General features: G+C 34.2%; 2 protein-coding genes across 10 annotated transcripts; both read right to left on the bottom strand.

Moving 5' to 3' along the window:
* Positions 1-63: 63 nt before the first annotated feature.
* Positions 64-4,979, bottom strand: LOC103978479 (putative UDP-glucuronate:xylan alpha-glucuronosyltransferase 3). 6 transcript variants are annotated; one of them, XM_009394278.3, is made up of 6 exons: positions 4,538-4,979; positions 4,359-4,415; positions 3,916-4,048; positions 2,263-2,472; positions 1,465-2,108; positions 64-1,284 (listed from the first exon to the last, which is right to left on the bottom strand). In XM_009394278.3, exons 3-6 carry the CDS (start codon positions 3,981-3,983, stop codon positions 278-280), a joined length of 1,929 nt encoding a protein of 642 aa, XP_009392553.2. In that variant the 5' UTR covers positions 3,984-4,048; positions 4,359-4,415; positions 4,538-4,979; the 3' UTR covers positions 64-277. The 6 variants fall into 6 exon arrangements, with proteins under 6 accessions (XP_009392553.2, XP_009392550.2, XP_009392552.2 ...); XM_009394275.3 differs by having other exon boundaries at positions 4,359-4,979; XM_009394277.3 differs by lacking the exon at positions 4,359-4,415.
* A 2,827-nt stretch (positions 4,980-7,806) lies between these two features.
* Positions 7,807-12,681, bottom strand: LOC135583944 (probable ubiquitin-like-specific protease 2A). Of its 4 annotated transcripts, none has more exons than XR_010494712.1 (11): positions 12,566-12,681; positions 12,243-12,298; positions 9,716-9,903; positions 9,463-9,630; positions 9,256-9,387; positions 9,085-9,166; positions 8,902-9,012; positions 8,747-8,814; positions 8,236-8,295; positions 7,957-8,144; positions 7,807-7,857 (listed from the first exon to the last, which is right to left on the bottom strand). XR_010494712.1 is itself a non-coding variant. In XM_065141085.1 (11 exons), the coding sequence occupies exons 4-10, from the start codon at positions 9,883-9,885 to the stop codon at positions 8,268-8,270; spliced, it is 759 nt and encodes a 252-aa protein (XP_064997157.1). In that variant the 5' UTR covers positions 9,886-9,903; positions 11,750-11,855; positions 12,243-12,298; positions 12,566-12,681; the 3' UTR covers positions 7,807-8,144; positions 8,236-8,267. The 4 variants fall into 4 exon arrangements, 3 of the variants coding, with proteins under 3 accessions (XP_064997157.1, XP_064997156.1, XP_064997158.1); XM_065141085.1 differs by adding an exon at positions 11,750-11,855 and having other exon boundaries at positions 7,807-8,144; XM_065141084.1 differs by having other exon boundaries at positions 7,807-8,144.
* Positions 12,682-19,594: the final 6,913 nt, after the last annotated feature.

Below are 19,594 nucleotides of genomic sequence, written 5' to 3'. Positions count from 1 at the left end.
CACTCAAAGATAGGAATGACATAAAGAACAAAACAGTTCGTGAAACCAATACAAGATTACCCACAGCAGAAAACGGAGCTTAACACTCCACAGAACATGACAAAGCATGATATCAAGGTAAACAAAAAGAAGATGTTCACCTCTCTATATATACGTATATATTATTTGCAGAGCATCATCTATCCTGTGAAGCTCTTAAACAGCCTAGTTCTAAGAACTTTTATGTCCATCGGAGAAAAGAATTCAGCGAGATTGGCAAAGCAAGAACAATGGATGATTATGATTTTGGTGTGGGATTAGATGTGGTGTCATTATCAAACCAGTTGGGATCGCCCCAGTGCCATAGCATGCTCTCCCAGTAGCAGAAGTCTTCGAAACATATCTTTAGACGAGGATCGGTAATGTTTCGTCTCCAATGGCCATCAGAATAATTTGCCTTCTCCGCCTGCCTCCGATCCCACTCCAGTCCAGCTTTCTGCTTTGATCTTAGAAGACAGAAGCTCTGCAAGTGTTGCGGCATCGTATCGTGCACTTTCCACCAAGTTGCATGCGCGACATCACTCGCGAACTCCTGCATTATGTCCACATTCCAGTTGCAGTCATAGTCCCGGAAACACAGCCATGGCTTCAGGCCCAGGTAGTGAAGAACATAGAGAAGCGGAGGATCAGCGCCAAACAAACGAATCTTCTTCGCTTTGATCTCCTCCTCATCGCCGAACCAGAAGTGCTTCAGGAAGTTCATGTGCCTCGGTATACGGTGCCACCATGTAAAGATTTCATTCAAGTAACCTTGGTCTCCACCATTGTAGGATTCTATCTCGTTGATATGATCCATTAACAGCTGAAACGTGCAGTTGGAAGGCTCGACAACCATCACGCCCGAGTTGAAGAACGTCACGTTGTTTCCTGTGGCGGTGATCTCAGGCGTAGTGAACAAGAAATCAATGTTTCGTAGGATGAGAAGGTCTGCGTCGATGAATATGATCTTGTCATACTCCGTGAGCTGCCAAAGCCTGAATTTGCTGTAGTTCCACTCGTTGTAAGCGTCACGCTCGGCCTTGGGATTTCGGATCCTTGTGATAGTTTTGATCTTCCATCCTGCAGCTTCGAGACCGCCTCGGTGGTGATCACTGACTGTTTCATCAACGAGGATCACTAGGTCTCTCTTTGATCCTGCTAACCGAATGCTTTGGGCTGCTGCAATGGCACCACAGACATAAACATTGGCAGAGTGGAGTATGGTGGCATATGCTTCTCGGTGAGGAGTATCAGATTGCGGCCGCTCTGTTATCACAATGAGTCGAAGGTGAACATGTTTAGGTTCTACAGATTCAATGATGCTAATTGGAAGTACAAGCGAGAAATTGATGAGCCTTTCAACTGCCAAGTCCTAAACTTTTAATCTGAGAAAAACCTGACAAATAAAAAGGCAAATTAAAGAAAAGAAATGAGAATCATACTGACCTTTTGCCTCGAGGGGGAGTGCGAGCTGACATGATCCGATAGGAAGCTGTAGCTTCTCCTTCAACAGATGCAAGTCTGGTTTGTACAACCAATTATTTCCTCTCCTCATGACGAGGTTCTTGCACGTAAAAAGGTTCGGGATAGGGAAACGGTCGGTCACGAAAAGTACATGAACAGGGTGGCGGCCTGCCGGAGACCCTGCAGCGACTTTCGCAGCTGCAAGCTGCAAATGCAATCGAGCAACATCTCTTGACCAGCTCCCTGAGCCACTGCAAGGAAGCTTGACTGCAATGAGGTCCAAATGGAGGCCTTTAGAGAACTTGGGTTCAGGTAGGTTGGGACAAGAGGGGACTTCGGATTCTTCTTCCTCATCGATCCATTCAGGATAAAGGACCTCCCAAGTAATCTTACTCTCTGCATAATCAAGTTGGATGACAGAAATCCCTGCGTTCGGTACGAGTTGGCGCCACTGGTTGATCTCAGAAATGTTAAAATTCAGTAAGCCAATTTTCAGATTTCCTTTACTGGCATCCATCTGTGCCACACACATCATGATTTGAGCCCAATCAACATTCGAATGCGACACATACCGCGGATCAGGTTTGGATTTGTCCCATAACCATCCAACATCCTTAAACCTGGTCCTGCAATGGCATTTCTGACGAGCATAAGCTAAGATTCCCAGCAGAAACAGTAAAAAGTCATGGAATATGATCATCTGTTTGTGGAAAACAAGCACAGAACATGTGTGATGATTAAAGTCCAGCAATGAAAAGCAGATCAGGAAAAGGCACTTACCTAGAGCCAGCATGCAACGAATGATCATTATGATAAGCCGCAGGAGAGTGGAGAAAGGTCAAAAAGGTGCAAAATACAATGAGTATCAAGCCAAGTTTCAATGTGTGCAGCTTCCAGGATGAATTCCTCTCTGGAAAAAAACTGTTGAATGGCTTGTCGGCTTGTCTGAAGTCACTGCTTCTGCAAGAGCTCCTTTTGTTTGCACAGACACTAAGTCAGGATGAAAGACTAATTAGGAAATCTAATCGGTCCATGTAGATTCAGAATACATGAAATTAGAGAAGCAGGTGACAGCAGTGAAGCTTGTATGATGCAGTAACAAGACATGTTGATGGCAGCTAACCTCACAATGACACTCATACATCCTGACTCACCATTGTTCCGAATCAAAAATTAGTTTCTTTACCATTAATTAGTCAAACTTCTTACAAAATAACATGGAATTTTGCCTACTCATCTAAACCTTCATCATCCTTGTTTAGATTTGTTGCTTCTTGCACTCGGCCGTTCTTCCTTCGACTTCCCCTTAAATCAAGGTTCAATTAGGAGCATGCATTAGATGTCCTGAAAAACAAAGCACCATCTACGATAGACCGAAATAACACAACAAAAACCTGAACATTATGAAACCTTGTTACATGGTATCACAAAATTTAATCTTGGCAATTATAGGTTTTTCCATCATGTGTCTGTCGATGTGGCCGAAAAATGGTATAGTTTGTAGTGATGACACTGCCTTCCTGCCTAGGCAGCAAATATTGCTAGATTCCCTGTGAACAAGACTTTATGGCCAAACTACTATATGTTTGATGGTGAACTTTCTTCATTCTTTATATTCTAGCATATGTGATTAGTCCCAAAGCATTCCTGCTAATATAGTCTCTATCCAATTATTCTACAACTGAAAATAGTATAATTCAAACTAATTTTACTTAAATGCATTGTAAGTGCCACCATAGTCGATTCTTTTTAGAACCTCCTTAATTGATTAGACTATAGAATTAAATTCAGATTTACCTAAGCAACATAAATTAGCCTTCAGAAACATGCTTCTAACTCAAAGACATGGTGAGCATCAGCAGTTCAAGGGGAAGAAGAGACTATCCAATGATGCAAGGAAACTAGAGAACAGATGAAGACCTACATCAAAATGATAAATGACTCTGCAACAATAGAAGAGCAGATTTAACACAGCAGATGAAGCTGATTATGGAGCATATGATAGGAACGTAGCCAAGAATTCTTCCTTCAGAAATTTTGATTCAAATCTCTTTTCTGAATGATTGCATAAATCCAAGAAAACATGAACTGGAGAGCCATGAACTAAGCTAAGCAAAGACGGAAACAGCAAGCATTCATTGTTAGGGTCAATCTTGATTCTTAAAATGGTAGTTTATCTCCAATTCCAATCCTATAGCAGCAAAAGCATCAGAATATACTAATCGGAACCAAGGGAAATAGTCACTGCCGACTTCAATTCTACACTTCCTTCTTGAGCAAATCATTGAACACAAAGATGGCAAAACAAGAAGCGACGAACAGAACAGAGCAAAAGTAAGCATTTCATGATTACTTGACAGTAGAACGCAAGAATTCAAGATGGCTATATCGAAACACGAGGCAATTGAACATCTCAAGAACAGAGACACTCACGGACTTCCCCCCGATCGGTGCCTGGCCTCGCTCTGGCCGGCCCCGGCAGCGCCCGCCCCACCTCTCATCTCGATCCGGCCACAGCAAGCAACGCCATCATATGCCCTCGATCAACGCAAGAAACCGATCTCAACTGTGAGACACAAAAGAGCAAACAAAAATCAATTTTTTACGACGACCAGCAACCCTTTCTCTCCTCCCGAGATCGAAAAACCAAATCTTTGCGACTAAACAAGCGATAACAGACGAACCACTCCGACAAAGCGGAGTCACCCACTCCCGGAGGGACGGTGGCCGTCAAAAGACGACGCGGAACCTTCCACGCGTCGTTAAAACCACGAACTCTCTACCGAAAAGCGGGAACGAGCAGAACAATCCTTGAAGAAATGGCCAAGAGCGAAGCCGAAAGAAAACGATGACAGAGAAGGAAGGAGGTCACCAACCAAATAAAGAATGGATGTGATGAACACGCTAAAGCAACCGCAAGTGGAGTTTGGAGGCTGCGACCAAAGCAGGATAAGAACGAGGAACCAAGTGGCACCTCAAACCAGGCGAAGAACAATGGAGGGAGGGATTACACAAAAGGAAGGATTTTTCTATAACAAAAGAACGAATTAATTACAGGAATAACGCATGCAATAATGACCAGTGTTGATTCCCCCTGCAATCCAACGCGGCACTGAGCATGGAGCAATGGACACCTCCGAGCAGGCCAGGAACAATGGAGGGAGAGATCACGCAAAAGGAAGGATTTTTATAGGAGGAAGTGGAATTGATTAGAGAAGGAAAGCATGGAACGATGACCAATGTGGATTCTCACTGCAATCTTGGGGACCTACAGCACTACAGTCCATGTTCCAAAGATCACTGTTCCTTTACTTGCAGAGAAAGAGCGAGAGAGAGAGGTTGGGCCTTGCAAAGGAGATCTGCAATGCAATGAAGGGAGTGTGAGGTTGGTGCAAGTGACATGGTCCCTGGGGGACCTTCAAGAGATGTGTTCTTGGGGAGTGGGTGGGAGGATGTTGAGAGAGTTGGCTGGGAAGTGTCAGTGGGAATTCTGAGACAAGCTTGTACTTGAGGAAGGAGTATAATGGGAAGAGTGTTGGATTGAGACCCCATCTCAGAGATTTAGTAATTGAGATTTGGAAAATAATGTATGAAAATGCTGAGATTAAGATAGTACATTATTTCTCAAATCTCACAACAATAATAATAACAACAATATTAGCAATAGCCTCCTATTTAGGTAATAATAATCACTAGTTTCCTCTTTGAGGAGTTTTCTCTATTTCAAACCTTGGTAAGGTTCTGATTAAAGTATTTCTCATAAAATATAAACTCATACTCAATGTATAAATAGTATAATGATAATAATAATAATAATAATAATAATAATAATCTCATTTATAACCTCTTCCTTTTCCTTGAATGTTAGTCCTCTTTTCCTTGAAGAGGTTAGGTAGGAATATAAAGATAATTAGTAAAGAATAACCTCATTCTAAGTAATTTTTCAATTAATTAATTTGTTTATTCTAAGATAATAAAAAAGACTAATACATAACTATATGACTTACACAAATAGTAAATATTTAACTAAGAGATACTTTACATAAATAAAAACTATACACAAATAATGATTAATGTTTCTATACCAATTCTAAACATGCATAATGTTAGCAATAGAGACAATATTTTCTTAATGAAGAGTAATAATAAAATTGAATTAACTCAACTAATCACCTCATGCAACAATTAAAACAATTCATAACCTACCATTTAGACCTCTTTCCAGAAAATGAGCAAAGCAAACATAATGCTTGGTTGGATGCACCATAAGGCTCCATGCATTGAATTTTGTTGCCAAATCTTTGATAGATGGAAAGTAAACATCCAAAAGGAACAAGACACAGTTTGAGGATCTCCCACCAACCATGGTGACTGTCTCAGTTAGTACACAGCCTTTTACAAAAACCAAATTGGTTTTGGTGGAGAAGGAAAGCCTCATTGGGTTTATTTGCCTCTCAGGAAATGAAAAGTCACATCTTCATGAGGTGGATCAGTAAATGCTTTCATGGCTGCAGCAGCCTTAGAGATGATAAATAGACAAAAGTCCCCTAAATTGCTGGCAGATGTTGATAAAAGATTGTGTAAGCTGACAAATCATGGCCATATCTATCTGCCATTGGGATGAAGTGTCTCACATGATTCCTTTAGGTTACATATTAGGTGGAGTTTGCTGGCACTGATGCACATGACAAGCACTCAAAAAGTGTCAGACAAACATGAGGTTAAACTCCCACTTTAAATGCCTGCCAAAATGTTACTTGTTGTCTATCCTGGATTCTGTGTGGTCACTGCCTGCCACATTTCTTTCTCCTCTCTTTCTTTCAATGGCAGATGAACTATGATGAAAGTCTCAAGTCCCCTCTTTATGTCTCATGTCCAGCACTGGATGTGAGTGCAATCAGATAAATTGGAGTCCCATGAGAAGGAATTACTACTACCCTTACTTTTTATCTTCCAATATCTTAGATATATGGAATTAAATGGATGTGGGTGTGGGTTGGATGACATAAAGTAAGACAGATGAGAGACTGGAGTTGGGACATCTACAGAGAGAAGGATAAGAATCTGGTCTTTTTCCAAAGGTCTTCTCTCACATCACATGAACTTTTGTGGCTTCTCATGGATTCACAGGTATACTGATGTCTCTAATAAGAAAGAATTAACTGATGCCACATTGCAGGTAGATGCAGTGATCTTGTCTTGTTACCATCTTTTATGTTAAGTAGATCTTGGATGCAAATACTATATATATGTGTTTAGATTTGTAACCACAATTCAATGATTGTAACCTTAATTCAACTTTATGTTTTGGTGCAAGTGATAATCCAAATTTTGTAATCCTCATCAAACTCTCATGAGAAATCAGACTGTAATTCTAGGTGATATGATTTCATCCTTTAAAGTGTCTACTAGACTCATGCAAAGGTTGCAGGTCCACACTAGGGTGCCAAAAGCCTAACCTAATTTGTTGATTAGGACATAGCAACCTAAAGAGTTGAAGCTGATGGATAATAAGAACAAGACAAGTGTATCACTGAATCTCTGGAATTGTCTCAGATGGGTTTGTCTGACCCTGACTGACATGACTCTACCCACCTCCCCAATGTCACCTTCTTCCCAGATCATGGAGTGTGTGTTGGTGATACTGTGAAGTGAAGCTTTGGGATGGATCAACAAAACCTAAATGAGGTGGCTTTTGTTTTTGTTGATACATCACATTACAAGTTGTTTGGTGGGGATAGAAACTTATCTGGTAAATGTTCCAATGAAATGACAAAATCTCTCTCCCAGCCATGAGTTGAATTCTACGCTGTAGTTAAACTCCCAAGTGGTGCAGCGAGCAAATGCTTATAGGTTTGCGTGGGACACAGTAAACCATCTTTGCAAAGGAAATAAAGCCATGGTAAGTACATTCACAATTAATCTCTCTTCCAAGTTGCTTGAGAATTGGATAACATGGATTCAACTTCAATGACCGGTGAACAATAAAACAGCCACACGTTAAGATGATAAGTGTTGTAAATGCAACATCTTCGATCATCCTAACAATGAACAAAGACGGAATTATCTTCTGCTAGAAATAGTGTTTTTCCAACGATTTCTTGGAGCATCTGCTTTGATACATGCATTACAGACTTGATATTGCTTCAATATCTGAAATTACATTTCCTGTTGCTACCGAAAAATGGAATTAAAAATCTCAATCTGATCTCGAGGAGACCGGAAAAGTAACCATAACAACACACAAAATCGCAACCTTACCTGCATATTTGTATGGGAAGGCAGAATCATATATGCACATACACACATCCAGACTTCGATCCATGTTCATAAGTTACTTCTGCCGTGTCTTTGGCTTCCATGCCACGAAAACTTCTACAGACCACAGTATGAGAGGAAATTTCAGCGTTTGGCAGAACCATCACATGAACACTTAAATTTGTACCTACAGTATTTAACCCACAAAATTTCTACCATGGCGGCTACTTTTCTGAACAGGAATGGAAGTGTTTGAATATGGCGATCAAAGGCCAGATTAAGCTACAATCAGTTCATCGCCGAACAAAATTTCAACCCACTAATTCACCAACTAACGACATTAAACGAGGCTTGTAACTGAAATGCACTTCAAAACGGTGTCACGTAGGTTTTCATCGGGAAACCTGCCAACAGTAAATGAATTAGAAATGTCCTGTGCCCATCATTCTAATATCACTAAAGCAGAAATAATAAAGTGAAAAGAGAGGTGGATACAAGCCAAAGGTAGCGAATCTTGATACTTGCTCTCATTGCACTTCCATGAGGCCTTTACTCCTAGAAGAAGATCATAATATTACGTTTATCAGGTCAAAATACAATCGTTTGACAACTCAAATAAATAATCTCAGTGAATGCCATATCAGTGGTGGTCACGAACAAAACAAACTATTTCCAATACTCCTATGATCATCGAAGCTCCACAAGTAAATAAAGCACCTAAGATGGACTCGCAGTTCTCCCTAGGAGCCTAAGTCATGAAACCCTGGACCTATATAGGCTCGCGTGGTACTGATTGGAACTATTTTATTTTATGTTCTCTCACAAAACCCACAATTTACCAAATAAGCTGTTTGTATAAAACTGCTCTTTGTGTTGGACAACATAATAGCACGATCATATATGAACTTCATGTAACTATTTTAAAAAAGGCATTCATGCAGGCCGACTAATCCATATGATGCAACTTATGCACACTGGATATATGCTGATAAAGCATTAACCCTACTTCCAGGCTGAATGGATTTCATTGTGGAAGCTCTCCAATTCTTCTAATTTAAACCAGTCCTCGTTAACCTGACAAAAGACAAAGAAATCCAGAAATGACATATAATCCCTACAGTAATTCAAAATAAGGAATATTCATATGGAATTAAGACTTACAAAGCAAGGGCATCCCTCTTCTGTGTAACTCCTTGGGACGTTTTGCATAAATAGGTGTAAGAAATATAAAACAAAAATGCCACACTCTTCGCCTTTTTTTTGCTGTGGCACCTGCAAATAATTGTCAGCTGTTCATAATTAAGAAGCTACCATAAAGGGAAGATGTCAGTGGGGCATGGCCACCTTGGGAATTAAAAGAGGAATCTCAGATAGAAAGTCTTCATTCTCTTCCCTTTCTTCTGATCTGTAGATGTCGAGCACAAACCTGAAAGTGAAGATAGAGGAACACATCATAATTCATGCATAGAAAATTATGTAATTTGATAAAGAAGCAAATTAGAAGAAAAAACAAACTTTCTGATGTCTGGCTCTAGCCTCCTTGGATCTGTCTTGTGTAGAGAATCTAGCAGAAGCATATATGGCTTTCTTGCCCTGGATTGTCGTTTTTCTCCAAAATGGCATAAGATAAGAAGGCTCCAATGGCTCCTGTTATTTAGGATCAGTCAAGAGAGTATAGTGTTTTAACAAAATTTAAAAACACCAACGAGCGAGAAAACTCACCAACAAACAATGGGAACAAAGATATATCTCTTTGAGAATATCTGCTTCTTTTTGATCCAGCTAAGCACTTTTGTTCTTGTCAATTTATCCTTATACAGAAAAAACCATAAACAGTCAAGATATATACAGGATCTTCTTCTTTGTTCAGGAGTCCTGCTCCATAATTCTCTATATAAATAAAAAAAAAAAACAACAACTCAGTTATGTTGTTTGAACGAGAATATGTATAAAAGTTGACGGATATGGAACTCACTCTAGTAAAGACTGAAACAAGTTACTATCTAACTTCTTATCATGTCTGCAATTGGTCTGTTTGCTAGCTCTGAGTCTCTTTGAACGCTTGCACAAAGGAAGTGCACTAAAAATATTTGATGTAGATTCTCCAGATTTCCTCAATGTTTTGGCTGCTTGCCTTGTTATCATCTTAAATTCTGGTAAATACTACACACACAGAAAATAAGTTGCATTGTTGGTATCAGTAAAATGTAAGACAAAGAACACCTTGATAAATGTGAAACTTTAGAGCAATCACTAGTGTCCAAATCATCACAGATACTGGTAGAAGAAATATACAGTCCTTTTCCCTGACCTAGGAAAAAGGATTTTGTCCAAAGCATTACACAGATTCTGGTGGTAGAACCATGCAGACCATTTCCTCGGACTAGAAAAATGATTATGTTCAAAGTGTAACACCGTGGTAGAATAGCGAGCAGTCCTTTTCCCTCATCTAGAGAAGACCTAAGATCAAGAGATCAGGTTCTCATGCGAAGAAGAATTTTTTGTTTAGTAAATAGAAAGAAATGGTGTTTGGTACAAATTGGTATTTAATCCTTGATACTAACAGTGGTATTGCATGCCTAGGAACACCTGCAACCAAGGCATCCTGTACTTTACATGAGATACTCGTTCTTGTTTGTTACTTAAGACTCCAACAATATGCTCAAACAAGTGTCAACCCTGTGCAATTGGACCATGAGAGGTGGTTACAAGAAGATGCTCTGACGGATTTGCAGAGGCAATTTAGATAATTAAGGGGAAAGAAAGGCCAAAATAAAAAATTATTTCAAAGGCTTTTGTCTTATGATCTATGGTAATTATTTATTTATAAACTTAACTAAAATTTCAGGAAGGCAACTAACTGCATATATATTAAGGTCAAGATAATGAGATTTTGAGCAGGAGGAAAACATAGAGAAGGAAAATGGAAAATATTAGAGTCGTAATGGCTCCTAGAATTCAGACCTAGGGCTTCTATCTCTCAAAATTTTAGGTTATATCAAGCCAAGTGCTTGATTCAGATGTAAACATTAATTGTATGCTAGAGAGATTGAATTTTCAGCTTGAAGTTGGTACACTAATATATTAGCCTTTCATTTGATACAACTAGCCCCATCAAACTAGAATGTCTAAAATGCTTCTCGATGATCTTGTAACAATGTACTTGGGCACACACCTTTCCGATCTGAGATGTTCGTACATTAGCCAGTTTTGAAGGCTCCACAATATTACTTCCATTATCATTCTATTTTACAAATAACATGACCAAAATTAGTTCTTTCACAACCACAACATCTCTAGTCAGTTTTGAGATACTCGTTCTTGTTTGTTACTTAAGACTCCAACAATATGCTCAAACAAGTGTCAACCCTGTGCAATTGGACCATGAGAGATGGTTACAAGAAGATGCTCTGACGGATTTGCAGAGGCAATTTAGATAATTAAGGGGAAAGAAAGGCCAAAATAAAAAATTATTTCAAAGGCTTTTGTCTTATGATCTATGGTAATTATTTATTTATAAACTTAACTAAAATTTTAGGAAGGCAACTAACTGCATATATATTAAGGTCAAGATAATGAGATTTTGAGCAGGAGGAAAACAGAGAGAAGGAAAATGGAAAATATTAGAGTCGTAATGGCTCCTAGAATTCAGACCTAGGGCTTCTATCTCTCAAAAATTTAGGTTATATCAAGCCAAGTGCTTGATTCAGATGTAAACATTAATTGTATGCTAGAGAGATTGAATTTTCAGCTTGAAGTTGGTACACTAATATATTAGCCTTTCATTTGATACAACTAGCCCCATCAAACTAGAATGTCTAAAATGCTTCTCGATGATCTTGTAACAATGTACTTGGGCACACACCTTTCCGATCTGAGATGTTCGTACATTAGCCAGTTTTGAAGGCTCCACAATATTACTTCCATTATCATTCTATTTTACAAATAACATGACCAAAATTAGTTCTTTCACAACCACAACATCTCTAGTCAGGATTCGGTACTTAACTCTCTGGTAATTTCCCCATCCTGCAAAGCATGGCAATACGGTATACTGTAACACTATCAGGTTCAAGAGGAATGGACAACAATGGGAAATCCAACCTTACGACATGCTGCAAGAGGCAACAAACATGAAAGGGGCAAAACAAAGAAAGTAAAGAACTGCAAAAAGCCGTATAAGTTTATAAGATTAAGTGCAGGTTTCAAACTAAAACTACAGAAAGATCCAGTTTTTAGATCAATTCTGAGGAGGGTCAAGAGAAAAGATTTATGAGATAGACACCAACGAGAAAGTTACGAACAAAGAAAATTAGAATGAGAACCCATAAATGAGCTTAATAAACACTAAATCAGTGCAAATCCGTTCCTCGAATAGTTAAAGAGTGCAAAGATCGAACCAATAGAGACAAACAAAAGTCATCCACATCTGAAGACATTCTTCAATGATTCCCCAAAAGGTAAGAAAGAAACCGAATAATTTTGAAGAAATTGAGGCTTACAGCACGACGTCAGAGTTGGTGCTCCAGATTTGCTCTCCAGCGCCGGAACGAAGAAGCTACAAGGAACGCAAGAATTTTACTGTCGTTAATGGGCGATTCACAGTCTAAAAGAGAGGGCGAGGTTCGAAAGAAAGACAGCTAGGTAAATAGGAAGACAGAGGGCGGTGTCTAACACCCACTGCTTCCGGTGATGCAGTGGTGGCCGACGCCACTGGAATGAACGATAGACAAGTTGATCGGATGCCGGCTGCCGGCTGCCGTTGCCGGAGTTGCCGCGGTGGGGAGGAGACATAGGAGAGGACAGGAAATAGAAACGATCTTACGCTGAGCGGCGGATCGGCGGCAGACGAGCGGCGGGTGGAGCGCCGGCGGAGACGGGCTTCTTGTTTTATCAGCCTTCCCACATTTACATTTATCGGTGTCGTGAACTCTTTTAGTCGGAGACGTCGGATTCGGGAAGCAGGGTCACGATTCGCCTTAAGTCTCGCACGGCAAATCAATCAAGGGAACGGATCGTCAATCAATCAACGGAAATCGAACGGCGAATGGTCAGATTGGATGCCAAATTGTCCGACTAGTGCATGAGCGGATCGGTTACGTCGAACTCGATGATTTAAATATTGACTGCTCGATATAAATGATAATTGAAAAGAGCGAATTATGAGGACAAATTACTTTTTTTATTTTATTTTAATCTTTCTTTATCGTAATCTCTAAAATATGTCCTAACAAGACAACTGGCATTAATTAATAATTTTTCAAAAAATTATTACATAATTAAGACCTATTAGTTATATAATAATGTACTAATTATTTCGGATGACTCGATAAAAGTATATTAATTAATAAGTCAAAAGATAATAGGGAGAATGATTCATATGCTCATAATAGTCACAATAAGAACAGGGTTTTGAGTATATTAAGAGTTAGGAGTCTTCCTCTTCAAGAGAGAGCCTCGTATTGAATTCTTGGATTGTGTTCTTTAGTAAGTGCACCTAGAATTCATCTTCAGCTCGTACATTGGTCTTGGGTTCTAGTACTGCCATGTTTCTGCTGCATTATCACTGTTACTTCTTTCTTTTATCCCATCCATCCATTGTTGTTGTTATCTGTATTCGAAGCTCACCTGTTCAACAGCCGTAGAAAGTTTCATGATCCTTTTCTTCACATTCTCGCATCTCTGGCATCTCCTACCAATTCTGTACAGTCTGTCCAACTGCTACAACTGTTCACCATCATCAATTCATCCTCTGAAGAGTGGAGAAGGGTTCAGAGATTCGCTGCAACTACTTGTACCTATATTGATCTTGTCTCTTTAATATATTAGATTTTAATTATAATTATAATTTAATAATAAATAAAAAAATTTAGTTATAATAGAATTTCTTAGAAGATAATCTTGATGGATGAGACTCTACTCTTGTCTATAAAAAAAATAAGATATTGATAGATTACACAAGGACAAAACAATCAAATTAGTTATCGAGAGATTAGATATCTTTTATAAAAGATAAGATCTCTTAGAGGTGAAACAACTTTGTTATTTTTTCTTTGTCTTTAATTCGTCGCTCGTAGTGATCTTATGAAGAATGGAAAGATAGGAGAAAACGAGTCTAGCTTTTTTTACCGATCGATATCATTATAGCTTTCAGATCCGATGATGGTGCACCTATAGATTAAATAAAAGCTTTTTGAGTAGCATAAAAAAGTATGCATCGTATATTTGATCTACTATTATTTGATTTTATTTTTTAATATTAAAATTATTCACATAATAGCATAATCATGATTTTTATGCTTAGAGCCATGTTTTGAAATCAAATACTTTATATCTTAAAAATATTTTAGATTCATTTTATATTTAGATTTGTTTATTAGTACCCTTTACTTGTGAAAATGTGTTATCTGATTTTGATTTATGATGCTTGAACGATTTAATTATATTGTCGATCTGCTTTCAATCTAGTTCATCCTATTATTTATTTGTGAGCGATGCAAGATTCATGGTGTTTGATCGATGGACCACTTTTCGATGGCTATCTATTAGCGATAAAATTGTTAAGGGTGGTGGCTTCTGGTGGTCACCAGTCTAGTCATGGGCAATAGCTACAAACACAACAGAAGCACCGTGGGGTGTAATAATCTTGCGGTGGTCGACCTTTGTTGCATGCGGCTACAGCAACAGTGTTATTGCTTGCAATGACTACTGATGTGACGTTTGCTTGCTGCAGTCAACATCAATTAGACCTCATAAGTCATGATTCCCATTGGTTGAGCAATAAAAAAGGAAACGACGACAATGGTTGGTGGGTTGTATCGCTAACCCATTATAAGCGATGACTCCACAATGGGTGACGATGTGGGTGATGCCATGACAATCACAAGCGATGCACACTATGCATCGTCGATGAGACAAGCATGGTGGAATTCGACAACGACAGTTGAGAGATGTTTTAGGATTTCTTTCCTTTTTAACTAATATAATATTTTTACCCCTAAAAAAATCTAATCAATGTCTTTAAATTTACTTTCTAATTATGCCCTTAAGAAATTAAAAATTTTCATTATATATCCCAAGAAAAATTATAGTTTTACTCCTTAGAAATTAAAAATTTTATGACTTATGTCCTTACTTATAAATAAACTAATTCAATTTATTTTAATCATATTTTGATCGGACGTTATCATGATTGTATTTTGATTGCTTGATTGGATTTAGATTTGATCAATCAAGTTTTAATTGAATTCAAAGAAAGTTAAATTTTGATTTTTTTTTTACTTTGATCAACTTTAATTTTGATAACTCTAATTGGATGAATGATTATCCCAAATCTTTGAACCATAATAATAAAATTTTATATGTGATAGTTAAAAAATTAATTATTATTTTTTGATACTTATATGATTATTTCAATATATATTTGAAATTATAAAATAATTATTATTTTTCATACAAGGACATGATTTATTATTACAGTTATCATATGAGTTTTTCTTTATATTGATTAATGTTTGATAATTATTATGATTGTGCTTGGGATATTAGGCTTATGAGATATGAATTATAATAAAAAAATTTATTATTTATAAGATATTCTAAAATATTTTTTTATTATTATATTAATTTTATAGTCGCCAAAGTGGCATAGGCCAACAACTTATAAAATTATATTAAGGAATTAGTCTAAAATGATATTAAAATTATATAATTCATAATGACATACATAATTAGGATATTTAAATAATCTCAATGGAGAATCTATTTTGAATAATTATATAATGTGGTAGGATGATACTGTTTTAGATATCCTTATAGTTCAGGGTTATATATCTAAAGATAATAATATTATTCTATAAGGATGATATCAATTATCCATAAATAATTTTGTTCGAATACTATAAATATTAATATTTCATTCAGGAGTGAAATAGAGATAATATTAATAATTTAATATTTATTAATAATTTAAAGTATTAATATTATTTTATTATAATGATACTTCTATCATTGTATTTGTATAAATGTCCTTATATTTCTAGATTAAATTATTATAAATTGCTTAAGTATATGCAATTTATACTATGTATATTAGACCTTGATCAAACTATTTGAAAAAGCATACACATTACTACTAAAAGTTCTATAAAATAAATACTTGAGATATATAATCAAAAAATAATTTAAAAGATTAAGTTTTATAGTAATTGATAATAATATTTAGGTTTCATTACAAACTACAACGAATATATTAAAATATTTTAAAAATAAATTTAAATTTACTAACATTGGCTGACATATTAATAAAAGAATTGACTAAATCTTAGTATGTCGATAAAGTTATAAGCTTAAGAATATTTGACATGAATGTAGTTGAGTCATTTCTCATATAATTTATTATTAATTCTATTTCTTCTTAGTTTCACTCATTTAAAATTTAGTGTAATAAAATTAAGGATAAATAAATTTTTAATAAGCTAACTAGTATATGTATTTAAAAGGAATTAAGATTAAATGAGGAAAGACTCCTAATATTTTGGATACTACTTAAGGAGTAAGTAAAAATAAAGAAAATATTAAAACGTAAATCATTCAAGTTTTTAAATATTATATAAACTCATAAAATGAAAAACTTCATAATAAAGTGTTACTTTTGTGATAAGAAATGTCACGTGAAAAAAAACTATAAGGTTTTGGTTTAACAGGAAAAAAATATAAGTTCAAGTCAAATATTATAGAAGTCATTTTCTAATACTTAGTAGATTGATTGCTTTAAATTATGTTAACAATAATAGAGACTTATTTTAATATGAGAACCAAAAGAATATAAAATATTCATTGTCTAGGAAATCATCTTAAAATAAAAGTGATAATAGTTAGTACTTATCGCGTGCTTAGAAATGATTCATTTGATAAATATTAAGGATACATGTTATGTTCTTACGATTCTAAAAGTTTAGTTTCTTTATCTAGAATTATTATGATATTATTTCTCTTTTAATGGTTATAAATTTAATATATTTATAATTCTATATAAGTTAATTTTAAAATTTTGTATGATGGTTTGTATGAAATTAATATGAATATTGAGTTTACAAATATCCTATAATCAAATATTGAAATGAAACGTAGTTTCATAAACTCTCTAAGATTATATATGTTTGCATCAACGTATCATTCAATATTTCTTATTTAGTAGAGAGAGATATTTTATCAAACTTATATATTACCTGTTGAGATATAACTATTCAAGGTCTCAGGTTATTAACACCATTAGGTATACATAAGTAAAGTCAAAAAATAATTAGATAAAATATTAAAATTATCATATATATCATAATAAAATCGAATTACTGAAAGGTAAAATCATACTATTATAGATATGGTTAGGAGCATGATAAGTTATTCTTCTATACCATTGAAGAGAAACTTTAAAGACAACTATTTTATATCTTGAATAGAGTTTCTAATAAGTCAGTTTTATTAACTTATTTTGAGTTATGGACTAGTAGCAAAACTTAATTTGATATATTTATATATTTAAGATTATACTATAAAGATAATGATCTTCAAATCATATGAAAAGAAATTAAATTTAATGACTATTTTTATATATTTTATTATTTATCTAAAAAGTTAAAGAGGTATAGTTTTTATTACCATATGAGAATATGGTTATATAAGATTTCTATATTATAACAAATCATGAGAGTGAAAATTTTAAATTTTAATTTGTTACTAATGAACTTATAGAATAATCACAATCAACATTTTGAGAAGATCTCAAAGGAAAATAAGACTTACTATTTCTGATTATTATTTAGTATATCTACAAAAGTCAGATTATAATATAAGAATTAAAAGGATCTCTCATTATTTTTATAAATTATGAAAGTAACGAAAAATGATACGCTACAATAAAAGAACAATTAAAATCGATGAACCAAAATGGTATCTGAGATCTCGTTGAATTACCTAATATAATGATCAGACTTATGGTTAAATATTTTAGCATCGATCATAATGAGATATTTTCTTTAGTTTTTTAAATAAACTCGTTAAGAATCATCATGACACTCATTATGATTTTGAGTTATATCATACAGATATAAAATAAGCTTTTTGGATGGAGATCTAAATTTATATGAATTAACTTAAATGATTTGTAAAGAAAATAAAAGAAATATAAAATTTGGTATGTAAATTTAGGTAATCTATTTAAGACTTTAAGCAAGTTTTTCATATATAAAGTTTCTTAATACCATTATTTCATTCAACTTTATTATATTGGTCTTATATATATAATATTTTATTCACTAATAGTAATCTTAGTTTATTATAAATTTATTATATTGGTCTTATATATAGATAATATGTTGCTTACCGATAGTGATCTTGATTTATTATATAGAATCAAGAAAATTTTCACTAAGAATTTTGATATTATTGATATAAATGAGACATATTATGTTATTAGCATTGAGATATTCAGGGATAGATCTCAAAGATTACTAGAATTATCATAAAAAATATATATTGATTGAGTCTTGGAGAGATCAGTATATAGTCTTCTTCAGTAAATGATCAATGTAAAAAATTCTAATCAAAATAAGCATTTTTAAAATAATTTTAAAAAAATATTTATTATGTATATGTAGTTGAAGTTTATTACATATTTAAGTTTATATTATACCATATATCAATTTTGCAATCAGAATACTGAATATATATGAATATATATTAGAGTTACTTAGGAATAAAATACTAAAAGACTACAAAAAAAAAAAAAGATACCTAAAGGGATAAAAGATTATATGCTCACGTATATAAAATTAGATCAGTTTAAAATAATGATATTTTCAGATATTGATTTTATAAATTATCTTGATAATAGAAAGTTTAATTTATGTTTTATATTTATATTAGTTATAGGGGTAATTTATAGGAAAAATATAAAATAATATATTATTACATTATCAATAATAGAAGCTAATTTTGTGATATGTTGTGACATAACTAATCAGGCTTTATTACTATGAAATTTTATTTCATGACTTAGTCCAGTCAGACTCATTTGTCAAGTCACTGAATATACTCTATGACATATCGTAATAATTTTCTTATCTAAGAATAACAATTTTTTTGACAGTTATTTATATTATGATATAAAATACTTAATGGTTAGAGAAAATAGTCTAAAAATAAATAATATCAATTAACAACTTAAAATTTATTTTATTGATTACTAATTCATTTACTTACAACTTAGATGTTTAAAAGAACATATTCTCATTATTGGGTTTATAATCAACATATAGAAGATATGATGATGCATATTTGAGTATATATTATAATTAACATTCTTATTTATAGAATTAAAGTTATTTATTTTTTTATCCTATTCATATTTATATATTTGTATATTATAGTTGCATGTATGAATAGGACTGTATTAACAATATAAATTATAGAAATTATTTTAGACTATATTAAGAAGGGCTAACAATATTATGACACATAGAAAGAAGTATGACATTGATAACATATAATCATTATGGCTTGTATTAATAGTTAGACTTAATGTGATATTATTATGTTTATTGAACTTATTAGAATATTTTATAAATTTCATACACGTGTAAAATAAATTTTCAAAGATTTAGAATTCAATTAAATAAATTTATTTTAAAATAATAGTTTATGTTTATTTATTTTGATTTTAAATTTCTTTTATATTTTACCAATTAATGGTTTATGTGGAAGAATGTTAGATTATGTGACCCTATCTAATTAAGTAAAATATATTATATATATGATTAGATTTTTATTATTAATGTTATCGATCAATAATAAA

This window comes from Musa acuminata, chromosome BXJ3-3 (assembly GCF_036884655.1).
Source record: "Musa acuminata AAA Group cultivar baxijiao chromosome BXJ3-3, Cavendish_Baxijiao_AAA, whole genome shotgun sequence".
NCBI classification, from domain to species: Eukaryota; Viridiplantae; Streptophyta; class Magnoliopsida; order Zingiberales; family Musaceae; genus Musa; species Musa acuminata.
This window is presented reverse-complemented; position numbering and strand designations above follow the sequence as displayed.

Bases quoted from the DNA above. Each gene is read 5' to 3' on its own strand.
- LOC103978479 (XM_009394275.3), bottom strand. From the start codon at position 3,983: ATGAGAGGTGGGGCGGGCGCTGCCGGGGCCGGCCAGAGCGAGGCCAGG. The intron at 2,109-2,262 runs GTAAGTGCCTTT...ATGCCATTGCAG, and splicing joins TCGTTGCATGCTGGCTCTAG to GACCAGGTTTAAGGATGTTG. The intron at 1,285-1,464 runs GTCAGTATGATT...TTGTGATAACAG, and splicing joins ACTCCCCCTCGAGGCAAAAG to AGCGGCCGCAATCTGATACT.
- LOC135583944 (XM_065141085.1), bottom strand. From the start codon at position 9,885: ATGATAACAAGGCAAGCAGCCAAAACATTGAGGAAATCTGGAGAATCT. The intron at 9,631-9,715 runs GTGAGTTCCATA...TTATTTATATAG, and splicing joins TTGTTTCAGTCTTTACTAGA to AGAATTATGGAGCAGGACTC. The intron at 8,815-8,901 runs GTAAGTCTTAAT...GTCTTTTGTCAG, and splicing joins AAGAGGGATGCCCTTGCTTT to GTTAACGAGGACTGGTTTAA.